Source organism: Astatotilapia calliptera, chromosome 23 (assembly GCF_964374335.1).
Source record: "Astatotilapia calliptera chromosome 23, fAstCal68.1, whole genome shotgun sequence".
NCBI classification, from domain to species: domain Eukaryota; kingdom Metazoa; phylum Chordata; class Actinopteri; order Cichliformes; family Cichlidae; genus Astatotilapia; species Astatotilapia calliptera.
Window position 1 is genome coordinate 1,920,706 of NC_137443.1, and position 17,349 is coordinate 1,938,054.

General features: G+C 41.9%; 2 protein-coding genes across 2 annotated transcripts in view; one reads left to right on the top strand and one right to left on the bottom strand.

Moving 5' to 3' along the window:
- The window catches only part of xpr1a (xenotropic and polytropic retrovirus receptor 1a), a 75,648-nt gene extending 71,591 nt beyond the window's left edge, over positions 1-4,057 (bottom strand). The window contains exon 1 of the mRNA XM_026160222.2: positions 3,629-4,057. Within this exon, the coding sequence (XP_026016007.1) occupies positions 3,629-3,697 (69 nt within the window). The 5' untranslated portion in view covers positions 3,698-4,057. The remainder of the gene's footprint in view (positions 1-3,628) is intronic.
- Positions 4,058-8,139: 4,082 nt separating this feature from the next.
- Positions 8,140-17,349, top strand: part of acbd6 (acyl-CoA binding domain containing 6) — a 29,000-nt gene continuing 19,790 nt past the window's right edge. Inside the window, exons 1-4 of the mRNA XM_026158724.2 lie at positions 8,140-8,624; positions 8,826-8,890; positions 9,327-9,423; positions 14,907-14,980. Coding sequence (XP_026014509.1) covers positions 8,346-8,624; positions 8,826-8,890; positions 9,327-9,423; positions 14,907-14,980 — 515 coding nt within the window. The 5' untranslated portion in view covers positions 8,140-8,345. The remainder of the gene's footprint in view (positions 8,625-8,825; positions 8,891-9,326; positions 9,424-14,906; positions 14,981-17,349) is intronic.

Sequence of the window (17,349 nt, forward strand, 5' to 3'; positions counted from 1 at the left end):
TGTGGACTTCAATCCTTTAAATGCTGAATCATGTTGAGAGGACACTAGCCAAAATATTTGGCCAAATCATTGCTCTGTGATGCTTGAGATCGTGCTTGAGGAAGTGCGAAGCGTACATTATTAGTCTGAAGGGATCTATGGATCACTTCAATCTGCAGCTCAGCGTCTGAGTGGATGCCTGCATGTAAAGCGAACATGGGAGGAGAGGATAAAGGGAGGGGAGGAGGGGAGCAGAGGGCAGGTCTGGTCGGGGACCAGATGTCCTCCCAGTGGGGGAGGAACGATGAGGTGAGGATGCAAGGAAGGAGGGAGGTATAGAGATGGGGCCTCTCAGCAGTTGCCATGCCATGCCTGTTGTATACATAATGTTCAAATTGTTGCGCAGTGCTGATAAATCATACTTTCACTGAACAGGGTACAGTTACGTTTCTGTAATGGCTACAACGACACAAAGCTCGCTGCGCTTGTTTAGACCTTTAAATCACTCAGATTAATTACAGAAAGGCAAGACTTGACCTTTGAACAGTCACTGAAATCACACACATCCCTGTTATTCTGCAACACTTTGCTCGTTTGAATTGTAAATGTGAGTCTCTGCGTGCACTCTCCTCCTCCTCCTCATCTAAGCTTACATGAGTGATTAGGCTGCTGAGCTAAATGCAAAAGTGTCCTTGTTCTCTCGCCCACACACATACACGCACACACCTGAATCACTGTCCTTCATCTGTTCTCATAACTGTGCTGCTCAATACAGCTGCCAAACACAATTGTTACTTACAGTCTACATCTTACCTGCGCTAATATATTCACGTTTGAAAAACTCACTAAATTGTACCTGTTGTTGTAAGATTTCATCATGTTGCATCACATTTAAAGGGAAAAATCTTATCAGGCTGCAGTTTGGCATAAATCTGGGGTTGGCAGGACATACACACCTCCATATCAAACAGCTGTTTAGCATACAGGTTTATAACTGCAGTCTTACAGGATAAAGCAAACACCTAATTGCCCAATCGCTCAATTGGCTTGTCAATGCTTCCACATTTGAATGAGGTGCGTTACTAACTAGAGCCTCTATATGCTGGAACAGCCACTTTGCTGCATCCTTTTCATCTGCATAGAAACCGGCTGACCAATCTAAATGGGCGCCACAGTTTTCCACACTAAAGGGCGCTCTTTAAAAGTGAAAACTGTGCAGCAGGTTAATGAGTTCAACCAGCACACAAAGCCAAGAACATAACTTCAAACCACAGTCAGTTTGGATGAGACTGACAGAATGAGCAGAAGTGTCGCGGCTTCTACATGAAAACGATGCTGCAGGAATGATGTCAGCGTGTCATTACTACAATGCAACAGTCGCATCTGTGTGCGACGGCTTCACCAAAACAACAGCCCACGAAGTGATGCAGCTTGGGTTGCATCACAGCAGCATATCAAAGCTTTTGCATCTCCCAGAATAAAAAAATTCATTTCTGCTTCATCTAAGTGACTCACTTCTCTGAAGTCGACCGAGTTCAGTTTAGCTTCATGTTTGGCCCTATCTGCCGACTCGTTTCAGAGGAAAATCCAATTCTTCTAATGAAGTGTCCGTCATCTATAGGTGTGAGTCCTCTCCCACCCCGCCCACTCAGTGTGTGGTCACAGAGGTCGCACAAAGACTGAAGACTCCCACGATGACATAAATACACGAACACATTCTCGGTCAACAAACTATATATGATTCAGATCGGAGCAAGAGTATGAAGTGCAGACACAGGAGAGCAACTCTCCTACATCATTTAAAAATAGGAGCTTACATATGTGACGAGAACATGTTTGTAAAGACTGTTTATTTTAAATGGTTAAAAAATGTAAATACTAACTCCCGGCTACACGAGTCAGTCATCAGTGATCAATCACAGCTGTGTTTTAAAGGATTCGTCATTCGCCTTTCAGTTCTCATGTCTAATTTCTGGATCACATGCAGAGACGATAAGAGTCGATCACTGAATACAATAAAGAAAAAAGGACATATTATAGAACTCAGCTGGCTTTAATAATAGCTCTTCCTTAAGTGCATTAATATTATCAACTTAAATGTCAAATTCAAGATTATGTCCCAGAAAAGAGCAACCATAAAACCAACACTAATCACAGAGAAAATATATCATCCATCTCAGGTCAGCGAGTGCTGCACTGAATACTGGAGGTGTAAAATGGCTGGTATGGCCATGCATCTGTCCCTGGGCTTCAGTGTGCTTCAGTCTGTACATACAAAGACAACATACTGCACTCGCATGCATGTTAATCACCATTTTTTAATTTTTAAATAAATTTTCCCAGGTTTCCCAGCTATGCCTATTCATTTTTTCTTTCCTTTTAATTATAGTGTCCAAAGATGTTTTCATTGCACAACAATGACAGCATATCATGTTGTCAAGAGCAAGAGATCCAAATGTCTGCTGTACCAACAGACCAGCTTAACATCATCATTCAGGGCAGGATACCAAAATAAAACCGGCGCACTGAGCTTCTGTTGAGTCTGGGCTGCTGAGGGTGAAGAGAACGGGGTCTTTGTCTATAATTCATAGAGTCAAATGGAAGTGAGCAGTCTGTCCTGTCAATGCATGTCTGCACTAAAGCTCTCACTGTAGAGCCAGCAAGAAGTGGGGTGTGAAATTAAAATACTCTTCAAGTAGTGTACAACACTCAACAACAAAAAAGCATGTGTGCACACAAAGATGTTGCTCTAAATCAACAGATATCAAAACCAGACAGGTTAGACGAAGCCCTGCAGGCTGATTCACAGACAGCTATTCCCGGTTGACTGAGAAAAATGATAATAAACATCATTTTAGTCTCAAAGTCTTGCAAAAAAATATGCTTTCTTATATTTTTGACTCGTTAGAAATGTGAAATTTTTGGAACACATTGCACTCAATTGGTGGAAGAGATATAACCTTTGTCTTTAGTTAGAGTGATGAAAATAAATGTTAATAATTTAATTAAGGAGGTGATTTTTTTATTTTTTATTTTTTTTTGGGGGGGGGGGGGGGGGTCTTTGGACAAAGAGCGTCTTTTATTATTATTTTTTAACAATGCACCATCAGTTAACATGATGATAAAAAATGATGTGACCGAACAAAAAGAAATGTTGAAAATTGGGTTGTTTTGCAAAGAAATGTGAAAAATAAACACAAAGACAATCTTCAGTTTTTTGTTTTGTGTGAAGCTCTCCATAATTGTTAAAATAAAGAAAATAATAATAACTTTAATTTTTTCCACAGTATGAAAAAAATGTTTTGTTTTTTTAATCAAACAGAGTTTTTATGTTTATTTTCATATGTGTTAAAATCAACAAACAGCAATAACAAACGCTGAATGCTCCCCATGGCTCTTAACAACCGCAGTCAATTTCCCCTCCATAAACAATAGGCATCCCTTATCTTTCCCGTCGTTTATTGCCCTCAGGAGCAGGCTTTACTGAAACTGGAAAAAATAAATCAAACTTAAAACACTTTACATTTTCTCTTAGTTAATCGCGACTCTTTTCTTCCAGTTTCCTGAAGCTCTATGAAAGCAGGTTCGTTTTGGTCAGCGTCCGTTCCCACCTTAAATTCATTTTTAAAAAACATAAATTCTGCTTTACCTCATACTGAAGATACTGTTTCCTCCACTCTGGAGTGATATGGGACGAAAGATGCTCCGCGAATTTCATTTTGCCGGAACAAGAGTCCTCCTCAAAGCGCTGTTAAATCCGAGCGCGGCTGTCCCCTTCCCCGTCGACGCGACTTTTATTTTATCAGTCAACTTGCTGGCTCAACATGCGGCGCGTCAGCGCGGCACACTGCGCTCCTGCTCACTCCACTTCTGGCTCGTCCCGGTCTGCGCACTCCCTGCAGATCCCGTCCCACATACTATTTCATGGGAGAGACAACGAGAACAACAACAGTGGCCTCCCTTTAACAGGTGGTCGGGCGACAGGTTACTGGAGCCGGTGAAAGTGGCTCAGTGACTTTGCTCGGTCCCTCCCTGGGCAAGTCTGGGGACACTGCGGTCCGCCATCGCTATGAACCGCTGTGACGTGGTTGCGTCAGCAGAGCGCGCAGTGTAACTCGGACACTGTTGGGACCTCGTGAAAACTGTTAGTGGTGCACCGTGGGACCCCTCACAGTCTTCGCTTCACTTTATTTCCTTTGGGGTTTTGTACAGTAGTTAGAGAGGCAACTGTCTGCTGTGTGTTTCTACAAAAAGAAGAAGGAATAAAGTTTTTTACTTTTTTAAAGATATATAAATATATATTTAAACTGACCAACCAACAGTAATAACTCATTTAAAACTTATACAGTTTTTCTTTAACTAAAACGTGTCTGTGAGGTTTATCTCTCTGCAGATAATATGGCAGAAAGTCACGTAGACAACAAATTATACGCACTTTGATGCTTAATGTAAGCTGCTTGTAGCTTTCGGTCTAAAAACAGGTTCACAAGAACACGAAAACAGGCTACCACTAGCTTTGTAAAAATATCCTCATTAATACTGTTAATATACTGGGAAGTTCCCCGTGTTTACCGCATATGAAGTAGAAGAGAAACAGAAAGATACGAACCAGAAATAATTCGGAAGTTGAGCTTTTTCTCAAAGAGGAAAAAAACGTTTAATTTAATAGAAACGTTATTGACTTAAGCTTAGGCTACTCGATTATTGAATCCATTTTCGTCCTGGTGAACGTGATGAGCGACATCATGTACTTGGGATAAAAAGTGCCAAACGCAAAAATAAAACATCTTTGTGTTAATAGCACCATCTGCTGGACACGATATGTTAATACATTGTTTTCACAAAGCTGAATGTTGTGGCAGGTGTCGCAAACATTCAGGTTGATTAATATGTGCTGCAGTAGAGTCCAAGTAGAATTAAAACATTTATAAAAAATGTGGTGGACAGAAAAACGTCGTTAAAAAGTTTTAAATTGAGGCCCTTAAAGGGTTTTTCTGCCCGAACGAATGTGAATGGAGTTTGTTTTAGAACTTAGATTTGATGCTATTTATTTATCCATAACTATTGTTGCAATTCATTACTGCTCTTTTTTTAAACTTGGTCTTTTTAAACTGTATTGCTTATTGCACTGTAGAGGCTGGTGAGAAACCGTATTTCGTTTCAGGCTGAGTAACACCAGAGCAAATGTCAATAAACTTCTTGAGTCTTAAAATTAAGCTATTACCTTCTTGTCTGTAGTTATCCTCATTTTAGGATAATGAGAGTCCCTTATAAAACAGAACCCATCGCATGCACACATATCACACTAAAATGTTCTACCAGGAAATGTCTGTGATGGAGTATACAGTGAATGGACGGGCTGTCCAATCCTTGTATTTTTCTTCCAAGTTTCCAGACCCTCATTTTTAGCCACTTTGTTACTAACAGTCTGCCACAAAAACGCAATTTGTTCTATTTGTTTTAGGGGAACTTGTGAAAAATGTCTAAGCTCACACAGTTTGACGGATATCTGGACTCAGACTGGACTAGGTACCAACAAGGTGATTCCTAAAAACGTTGCATATCTCAGCATGGTGAGCAGCATGCTTTTTGTTTTGTTTTGTTTTTTAAGGAGGAAGAAAAAACGGAGGAAACTGGACAAATATTGGACAATAAGTGGCAAGAAGGGGAAAAAGTCCAGGAAAGACCTGACACGGTACCTGATAGAAACATTTGGCCCTGCAGCTGAAGGACCATTAGAAATGATCTCTGTGTAATAGCGGCTGCCAAAAAGACAACGAGGAAAGGCTGAGGTGTGTCTTATTATTACTTAAGAACTAGGAAATAAACTCGACTAGACATCTTGTCAAATGAAACTGCGAAAACAAAAAGTACCATCCCATTTTGATCCACCTTGCCATACCACCTGGAAAGCATCTGAGCAACTGGCTTCATTTGTTAGCATGACAATGACCCCAACCTCACTGCTAATGCAGCAAAAGCATATCTGGACAGAAAAACATGGACTGGCCTTCAACATTATTGAAGCAGCGTGACAGAGAAGAGAACAACAGGCAGCCAACATCCAAAGAAGAGCTTTGAATGTCCTTCAAGAAGCCCTGAGAACTATTGCTGAAGACTCCTTACACAGCAAATCCAGCATGTCCAAATTAACACTGTCGGATTTGATTTCAACACTATTAAAGTGTCTATATGGGTCCACACCAGAGAGTGTTAATTTAACTCTTTTTGGAGAGTTGGTACGTTAACTCTGATTTAGTGTTAAACACCAAATCTGTCTGGAGTTGATAATTTAACACTTGGTGTTAAGAGTTTATATATTAACTCTCAAAGAGTATTTTAGTTTAACCACGTAAGAGTTATCTTCTAATTCACTCTAAAAAGCGGGAATTTTACTGTTCTGAACTTCTAGAAATTTCTTTTGGAAATAAACATTTACTAAAAAGACGCAATGGTTTTTGAAAAACATTTATTCTGAACTGTGCACCACAATTTCAAAACATTTTCTGAAAGATGTAACAGTGTACATGTTCTCACTTTCATTAGAATTTTGTTTATCAAAAGGTCTGACATGGTAAATGCAAATAACAGCATCTCATCACTTATTTCTTCAATACAATATGCATGTCCTTCATTCATCCCTTTGTGGAACTTCAGCGCACTTCTGCTCTCCCCCATATTCCATCTTCACAAGCATATCCTGTGTGGAGATTGAATAAAAATTAGTTGACACTAATTAATGGCACAAATAATCCAGTAAACAATTGCAGCACAGTAAAAAATAAAAAAGGAATCCTCTTTGAGCCATTACTTGTGTAAAGTATTTTCCCAAAAGACAAGGACACAGGCAACAGGTAATACTGAACTAAATGTAAAACCTCAACCTTTTTCATTTTTACCTAAACCGTGTGCACAAAACTCTGGAGGGATCTATGCTAACGTAGAATCCAGTCAGGACGTCAGCTACTGCTGTTTGCTCGTTTTTTTTTTTTTTATGGGCGATCGTTTTCAGGCTTCAAGTAGCACCATTATACCAACATTTCACATTCTAGACATTGTTTTAGGTGTATTTGACCAAAAGTTTGACTGAAAATTCACATGCAAGCTTTTTTCAAGGCTGTGGTATTTGCCCGCAAACAATACCTTTCAGCTAGCTAAAACAGAATATTATGCTATCAGCGAGCAACATGGCTAATGCCTTTCACACAGCTTTGTCTCAACTCCAAAGAGCCACAGAAGTAAAAGCTCATAATAATAATTGAAACAATCTTTGAAAAAATGACTTACCAAGCATGGCAAACAACTCAAATATGTAGAGCAAAATGTTCTGAAACGGCTTCACTTCAGCTTCGATTGGAGCCGTGCTGGGGGCGGAGTCTGTGAATTTACTCTGTTGGTGTCATAGCCCCTGTAGGAGTTCAGAGTTAAGAGGTCAAGAGTTAATGTTTCCATTGTAACACCTCCAGATTTGACAGAGAAACACTCATTTTTAACACTCGATTTTAACTACTATCATTTTACACCTCAGAGTTACATTAAAAGAATGTGACTCTGCTTAGAGTAAAATTAACTCTACTTTTGCAAGAAGACTATTAACACCAAAACATTTAACACTTTTGAATTTGCTGTGTACAGACAGGACGAGAAAGCTTACTACAGAGATTTCGGGCTATGAGGAATAACTGTGTTCAAAACAAATATTGACTTTCAAAGTCATTAGAATGGAACAGACTTTGTTTTTGCCTTATAGGCTTTATTTTGATTTATCTTTGCAGATTTGTTTAATCAGTTGTTGTGCCCATTTCCAATTTTCCAGCAGAATATAAAGAAATGGCTGTACTTTACGTAGTTTTTTATTTTTATTTGAGGAGATTTCAAGAAACATTTTTCCACCCAAAGTATCAACAAACCCACTGCAAGCTACTTTAGCGCTTAAGTTAGCCAGCTAATATATATTATTCGGTGTCCGCTGACCTACGATAACGTGACATGTACACAGCAACCAGAAAAAAACTCAAACATTTTATTTTCATTTAGACAATATTTAGTTTTTGTTTAATCATTCATAACAAATATACAGAAAAGCGCGTGTTCGCGTCTTTACTCGCACCAGAGTCGGAACCTTTCTTACTAACAGCGATTTTTTACCGGCGCTTTTAAATTGACAGTACCAGCCACGGACCAACGGCAGAAAGAGATCCGACTGTTGCGGATTTGCTACGATAACGGATTAAAATCCAAGTCTTTGCTGAAACACTTTGCAGACATAATATAAATAACAGGCAGCTGCTCTCCGTACGCTTCTCCGCGTTTCTCACGGAGATCCGCGGCTCCCGTCGTTTGAGACGCTATAAACAATAATAACAATGGCTTCTGGTTCGCCGTCGTCCTCTCCGGACACCGCGACGGGCTCAGGTACGGATCCAGCCCGGCCCGACACAGGAGAGCCCCTCGGTGGAGCAGGCTCGGACTCGGATTCGGACTTGGGTTTGAGTAAATTTGACTGCAGCGCCATGGAGGTGGGGGACCGGCTGGAGGGAGAAGAGCTGGAGCGCGAGTTCGAGTCTGCCGCCGACCGCGTAAAAGACTTGATACAGACGGCCAGCAGGGACCAGCTGCTGTACCTGTACGCTCGCTACAAACAGGTGATTGTACGATTAATGTCACTGTGCGTGTGTCGGCCACACTCGAGCCTTCAAGTAGTTGCACCACGCTGCTTTAGACGGGACACCCCCCACACGCCATGAATCTCAGCATTTACGTGACTCCTCTGGTATTTAATCGAGTCAGGCTCACAACTGCAGGCGACATTAAATCAGATATGTAATGTGATTTTGTATCTATAGGTCAAAGTGGGGAAGTGCAATACACCAAAACCTGGTTTCTTTGACTTTGAAGGACAAAGAAAATGGTAAGTAGCCCAGATTTCACTTTGCACATATTTTAAAGCCTTATAGGTCAAGTAAGTCAATTCAATTCACTTTTACTTAAATGGCACCAGTCGCCTCATTGTAAGGCAAAGAACCTTCAATAATAAAAAGAAAAGTCCAACAATCAGACGACCCCCTACGAACGAGCACTTGGCAACACTGGAAAGGAAAAAGTCCCTGTTAAACAGGAACCTCTGGCAGAACCAGGCTCAGGGATCCACGTTCAGATGCTTGATGAAGAAAAATGTTTATGCTACTTAAAATAAACCACTATTCACAAACAGCCCATCCGCTTGCAAAGTATTAAAATGATTCCCCCAAAGTCAGTGAATCTAATATTTCTATTTTCATGTTTTAGTTCACGGCGTGTGAAAAGCTTTAACAGTGATTACTTTGGTAATTGTGATATCATAACAGGCAAGCCTGGAAGCAGCTTGGAGACATGGATCAGGAACAAGCAATGCAAGAGTATATTTCCTGTGTCAACATCTTAGACCCTGAAGGCAGCACGAAGGTAATTCCTGAGAATTTATTTTTAATCCACATTTTGCTTCTAAACCGATGCAGAGGTGGGTTAATGTTGTGACTGTTGTGGAGGGTCACACCAGTAAGTTTATAAAGAGATCAAATGAACATTTTTATTACAATGGATCTTATGATAACATAGATTATAAAACATTAATTATACATTTATAACAGTTCGTTTGCTTTCAGCTCAGCCTTTACTGCAACAGTTTTCTTTGTAGTAATAATTTGATTTTATGGAAGATGGTCCTTTAGTAGAGAATGTTGAATGTCAGTGTTGCCATTCATCATGCTCCTTATGACTTTTATGGTCTTGTTTTTGAATATATGTAGAAAGAGTTTCTGGTTCTCGTCACTTTACACATTTTCTGGTTATAGACTAATGTCTGTAATTTCTCAGTCATCCAGGTCACGGTAGTCTGAAGTGTTTGAAAAGAAGGCAACTGAACTCTTTGCTTCTTGAAGATGTTTCCCCTCCCATCCAAGAGGCTTCTTCTGTTCTAAAACAAGAGATTTGAGAGTTTCAGGTGTCTGACCTCTAGACGAGGCTGCACTCTTGGAGGTAGTGATCCCGTGAGCCCAGGTGTGGAAAAAAAAGGCGTGGGTCATTGTCACCAGGGGTCAGTCACAGTGGACATAGATGGGCTCCTTTCTCAAATAATCTGTGAAAAATCTGAACATTGGCATCATTGAAGAGCGTCCTTTCCCCTTCAAGAGAAGGTGGACAGCTGCGTCTTGTCCTTATGAGGCGGCTTTCTTGTTGTGCCATGCGTCTGTGGAGTGTTGTTTCTCTTATGGTCCGAGCACTCCTCACATGGTACACTACGCTGTTTAGCTTGTGTTCGGGGGTGAACCAGGTTTGTCTGAGGGTGTTGCTGGATCAGAAGTGCACTGTGATGTTTATGCATAGAGAAAATTCCGAGTTACCACATAAGGAACGACAGTGTCATTCTGTTTCTTCCTGGTTCTTGTCAATTTCTGACCTTATACACCTGATAACAAATTCTGGAAATGTACATGAACTAAAACAGACCTTTAAAGGTAAGATGTCTGAAATTAGGCCAAAAAGGATGACAGATATAGAACAGAACCATCTGTGAAGTACCCAGTGTTCACCAGGAGGTGTCACTGTCACATTGTCATTTTGTTGCTGCTCATTTTCTGCACATTTAGAAAGAAAAATGAAAATTTTGCGCAGGTTTCCTCAGTGGCTGATATTTTGGAATAGTAATTATTTAAATGTTCATATTAAGGCTGTTGGGATGTGCTAATTTGTATAGTGACTGTTTACATCTCTACACACTCTTTTCTTAGCTGTGCCATAAACAGGTTGCTCTTTGGGACAACATTAGGTTTCAACACCAACCTTGGATGGTTTGCAGTAATGGAGTATAATCGTCATACTGATAAAACACTTATTTTTATACTTTGTTTTATAGATCATCTAAAAGTTGGAATGATAAAGTTTGTAGCAGCAGTGAGTGAGCACCAGTGTCACAGTTTAGTCACAAAGGGAAGTGTTTACACTCTCTGATAATCTATTAAAGTCACTGTTAGATATTGATATCTACAGATATATTACATATCTTCTTTTAACAACAGTGTGTAAACATCTGCAAACTGAGGAGACCGGCTGCTGGACTTTAGGGAGAGGACGTTGTCCCATTCTTTCGTTCTGTTTGTTTGTTCGTTTGCTTTTTGGCTTCTTTTTTTTTTTTTAAACAGTTCAGCAGTGAAGAGTGGACTAGAAAAAGGGGGAGAGCGAGCAGGGGAAGACTCTCAGCAAAGGGTCCCAGGTTGTGGTTGAAAGGCGTCTGCTCAGCTGGTGCACTTTGTCTCACTCGTGTCTGATATAAGATTCTAGCTGCTCAGCGGTCCTGGGTCTTTGTCATATTCTTCATCTCATGAAGCTCCAAATGTTTTCCGTTTGGGAAACATCTTGACTATAGGCAGGCCTCTTCAGCACCTGGACTCTTCTTAGATCAGCATCATCTTCCAGAAATACGCACGGCCGTCCCTGAAAGAAGCTCATCTGGATGGGAGCTTCTAGATGAGCTTCTTTCAGCCTTTCCAGATGTTCAAAGCACTCATCAGTACTGAAATTCTGAAACGATCATGTTCCAGAGGCACAAATGCCCCCGTTACAATCACAGATGCAGGATTTTGGTCCTGCTCCTCTTTAGTCCAGAGGACAGCGTGTTCATGTTTTCCATAAAGTTTTGATCAATCTCACCACAAAACAGTTTTACACTTTGTTTCAGACAATTTTAAATGACCTTTGGCCCGGAGAAGACGGCTGGATCATGTTCACATGTTCTTCGTATGATAGAGCTCTGACCTGCGTTTGTGGATGACATGGTGAACATTTTAGTTCTGTAACTGTTCATGAGCCCATGCAGTGACTTTAATGACAGACTCGTGCACCTGAAGGTCACAGGCATGCAATAAAATGTTCCTCCAGCTGTTTCTTTTAAATACTGCTCACTTTTCCAGTCTTATGTTGCACTCCTCAAACTCTGAGACATGTTACTGCCATCTGATTCAAAATGAGCTCTTATTTTACACAAAATAGACGAATGTCTCAGTTTAAAAATGTCAATGTTTTCTATATTGGATTGTGACTAAAATATATGTTTGAGACTTGCAGATCGTTGATTCTGTTCTCATTTACACCGCATCATGACTCTGGTTTGCCGTGTTCGTGATACACAGAGCACATGTGAACATGAGAGCGTGCACTCTTTACTCAGAGGGATGGGCACACAGTCACATATGCACAGCTACAACTTGGCTGCAAAGCAAAGGAACACTGAAACATTCATTTTTAAAGGCAGTCTGTGCTTCTTTCTCTTTTCCCCCCATTTCCTCTCCCAGTCTTCCACTCACTTTGTTGCCCCCCCCCCCATCCATTCATTTGTGTCTCCCAAATAGCATCACTGTCAACCACGTATCCCATCCTGACACGTTTCTCTTCCACCAAGCTGTGGGGCAATACTCGCTGACTCTGCCCTAAGCCACACAATACCAGGGGTGGGCCCAGCAAAAGCACCGCTACCCTGCCTGTAAAGAACCTGATTCTATTAGTGTTAACAAAGCGCCATAGCATGGCAGCAGCTATTCTTTTGGAAGCACAGTTAAATGGTGTAAGTAGAAGTGCATAGACAGAGAAGCAGGGGAGAGAATAATAGCCACAGTTTGACCTCTGTTCCTGTCTCAATTGTTGAGCAGACACTGCCTTTATATTGCATTATACTGCAGAGGAGCAGGGCCAGTGCATCAGCGAATATTCCGAGTTTCTGAAGTGAATTAGGTTGTCCCAAAAGTGCACGCACAGTTTTGCTTCGCTTGTCATGTTCTCCCCACTCTGCCTATTTTCTGAAATCAGATTTGTGTGGGCTCTTTTGTGAGTCAAGGTTGGCCCACAAAGAATAGTCTGGGTAATAAAGTCTTGGCTGAGCTGAATGTAATGTGGGATCACATGAAAACAGAAGATTAACAATAGTCACAAAATTAAGACATGATGCATTTAAAACTATTGCACATTTTGTTGGCCATTTATTAGCAGTGAGGTCATGTCTGAAGCCCCCAAAGAGTCGTTTCAGATTTACACCATCTGAACTGTTTGCCAGCTTTAGTTTCTCAAAGATTAGAGGTAGGAGCCTGCTTTATAGAGAATCGATGGGCCCATCCCGCTGTCACTGGAGAAGAAACCCAAGGCTGGTAAACTAAGCTAGAGAAGGCTGGGTGCTTGGCAAAAGCTCTGACTGCACAACAGGTTTTTTTTGGAGGTTTATTGCCCCCCAAACAACATTTCTGTTGTTTTAAAAACACATTTGGGTCAGTTTTGTTGGACTTAGTGTGACCTTATGGCAACAATAGTAACTTATTGGTATTCCTATCAGGGTGTCTGTAGCTCAGGACGCAGAGGAGCTCATCTATCAATTGGAAGGTTGATGGTGAGATTCCTGGATGCTCCAGTGTGCATGCCAAAGTATCCTTGGGAAAGATGCTGAACCCCAAGTTGCCCCAAGTCTCCGACGCATCCAATGCGATGGTGTGATGATACTGGCCTGCAGACATACTCATCAAAAGTCTTACTCAGTGGCTGTCCCTTCCTTTGGGTTTCCACAAAGACGTCAGCAAGCATGGCAGCTTCAGCGGCTGTTTTAGGATTAGAACATTCCTAACTATTGTTCCTTAATTACTTCACTGCACTCTTTCACTTTTAGGCTGAATCCATTTCCCCACACAACTCCTTTACCCTCCCAGAAAGCTCCCCGAGGTTCTAATCAGGATAAATATGAAGGAAACTGAAAATGAAAGTTGATAAACATTCATATGAACTGAGGCACATTGGGGCCTTAACATTATAGGTAGACGAATGAGGCAGAAGAACCAGTCTGAATGTGATCATGTCCAGGCAGCTGCAATTCTCCCAAAGGTAACAAGGAAATGCTCAATACCATCTTCAGTTTATGTTTGTAATATTGGCTCAGAAGAGTTACTGACCTGACTCTGAAGTTAACTTCTGGTGGGATGTAGCTGGACCTGTGACGGTGATCTCCGTCATCAGGAGCTTCCAGTGGGTCTGGGTCGGTCGACGTGCAAGTCTGCATTTCAGTGTTGCTGCTACATGCTGTCCCATGAAGGTTTGCAAGCTCCCAGCCAGTTCCTTCAGTTTTATCTCTTTGATATCTTCTCCCTCATCATCAGCCATATTAGAAGCTCAGGTCTCCACATGCTTTTCACTAGCTGTGTGATCCTCACCTATTCTAGTCTCATATCTCCACAGTGCAAGTCTCAGAAGAAGTACAGGAAGGGAGTCAAAGTTAGAAAGAAAAAACTGGTTTGTTGAAAAAGGCCTGTGTCCTGAGGTGACTGATCCCACCGCTGCTACCATACCTGAGGAACTGAGCTGGTTAAGCGTTGGGCTTTAATAATCACAAACAAACCAAACACTGAGCTGAGGGACAGCAGCTGGCTCATCAGCACAATTTAGACACGTGGGGAGAACAAACTCTGACACACTATCTAATATCAAAAAGCACAACAAAGAGTTAGTTTAATAGTTTAAATAACAGAAACCACCCCCCACCCCCCCCGCCCCCTCCATGTGGCAACACTTGGTATGTCCCAATCAACATGTTCCAAAACACCTGTATTTAATTGGCTACTTTTCACAGCAGCTGTTTGGTACCAGCAGATCTCTGCCACTGAACAGACCACCATCACTGGTAAAACAAGCAAAAAAGAAGTCAATTAAGATTTGTTGTAAATATGTAAACACACCAATGATAACTAAATGTCCTTCAGCAATACCAAATAAATGAGTGTGATGTAGGTGGTTAAATATGTGTTTGTGTATGTGCACCAAATATGCATGCTCTGGGTTTACTGCATTTATTGTTGTGTGGCTTCAGCCAGCACGTGTGGCCTTCACTGTTGATGTTGCATTTCTCACTGTTGTTACAGGAAAGACGAGGAGCGGAAAGGAGAACAGGCTTCGGTGCAGCAGTCAGTTCCCTATACCAAGAAGAGATGATCAGGTATCTGCATATCTCAGAAATTAAATCTACTGACATCCTAACACAAGCTTGAACAGACTCATCTTTTTCCTCCAATTGTGAATCGCCGCTTATTTAATGCTCAGGTCGGTCTAAGTCTGGCATTGTTGATGCAGTATTTGATTATATTCAACAGACCATAACTGCAGTTCAGGCCCAGAGACGTCATCCAGTTCTGATTTATGTTAATGAAACACATTCTCCATTTACTCTTGCCTGGCAGACCTGCTCAAGCTTAAAAAGCTCATCCTCATTTCAATGAAAAAGAGCTCTATTGGAGATGAAAATGAGATGTGTGATTCCTGCAGGTTTTCATCATAAATGGCTGCATGTGATTAGTATGCACGGTCTTGGGAAGAGGCGGGCTCCCCTTTTTAATTATGGATTTATTTTTTTCATTTTTTTGCGTCGGGGTGGGGGTGATGAAGACGACCTGGGTACAGCAGAGCGAGGAGGGTGAAGCAGGGTTCCCAGAACAGCGCTCCTCTTGGTGATATCCAATAGCAACGATGCCTCCCGTGGGAACCAGGAAGGCAAAAATCTGCACACTTGTGCACGCCTAAACATACAGTCTTCACTATACGTTGCTGCAGGTTTTCATCCAGGTCCTTGCACAACCTGCCAGAACTGTCACACTCACTGCTCTGCTGCATTTCAATTTCCTTGTGCTCACACAGAAACACGCGGATCCTCTCCATACTAAACAGCTAAGCACCTGTTAACCAGACAGTTAATTGCATTGCTCGCTGCTCATCTCGACTTTGGAGCGCGTGTGTGTTTGTAGACGTGTGTGGAGCATGCATCGACAAAAGCAGGATTGATTAGCGATATCCCTGGACTACTGAGCTGATCACTGTGTGATTGAGGAGCCTTTGAATGCTACACTTGTAATTCTCTCCCCCACCCTGAAAAAGGATTGGGATAAACAATGGAGGCTTTGTTGTCCGAACGCTCTGCTGGAAGCCGAAGCTGAGTTATTCGAGTTTCTCATACTTCCGTGGAACTCGGCCTCGTCGAGGGGATCGACCAGGGCCCTGCAGGGAATGTGGTGACAGATTGTGTAGGTGTATGTGTGTGTTTGTTTGATGAATGGTGTGGCCATGGTGTTGATCAGTGAAGCTCAGGCCAGGTAGATGAGTGTTCTCCACCACTGTGACCAGTTTAGCCTGATGGATGAAGGACATATCTGCCAGTACACCAGACTGGACACACACATGTGAGCACGTAACACTCTTACACACAAACACAAAACCATTGGTACCCCAGTGATGACAGAGTAGCCTGTGACCTTCCCAGCATGCTTTGCGGCGCTGTTGATGTCATGTCGTTTATAGGACCCACATTAATCATTAGTTTGTTTATAGCCTGTGTGTGTGTGTGTGTGTGTGTGTGTGTGTGTGTGTTTTCAGTGTTAATGGAAAGGATCAAAACGAAAAATTGTGTGCTTTCCTTCCTTCGTGAGCTTTTTTATTTACATTTTTAATAACCCCAATCTAACCCTTTAGCGATCTGCATGCGCACATGCAGGGTTCGCTTGTGCTTTATATATGTCAAGCAAGCCCCGTCGACCATCGACGAAAGACTGATGAGTCGCCCTATTGATTAGTTGCCGGGGGAGACGGATGGCGGCCACACATCAGGGACATTTGGGGTCAGCGTGGCCATCAGACAAGGAAGTAGGTGGAGCCCAGCTTGGTGTCTCATGAATAAACATAGCAGTGGTAATCAGGGCTATGCAAATGAATGTGCTCATACATAACCTGTCTGTGATAAAAGTGTAATGAGTTATTCATAATTCACCAAAGGCTGATGAGAAGAGGGAGGTGATGGGAGGCAAGGGCACGAGAAAGGGAGGAAGAAAAGGAAGTGCAGAGGAGCATTAAAGAGCAAACTGCAGATACAACTTCCTTTGTGTTTTGCTGTGTCGGAGTGGGAACGAACTCGAAGCGTAGATTGTGTTGATGGCAAGTGAGATTTATCTCCCTGATGTTTGCTGTGCAGGATCTTTAGTGTGTGCTGGATCTCTGGTATCAAGATTGTGATACTGTGGCTGTTTTCATACATTAACTGCAGCCTGGAATTTTAGGACGCCACAGAGGAGAGCACACATGTCAGAATCAGTCTGATTGGATGCTAAACGGTCTTTAGCTGCCCGATTTCATGGTAAAACGTGCGAAACCTGTCCGATAGTGAGGATGCTCAAAGAGAGGAGCTTTGTTTGCTCGGGTTGTCCTGTTTCCTGTGTGGTCGGTCCAGGCAGCTGCCTCGTTCTTTAAAACGCTGAGCTCGTCATCTCCTCTGTGCCAAATGTGACAACTTTGAACGTAAAAATTGTTTCTGACACTCAAGTT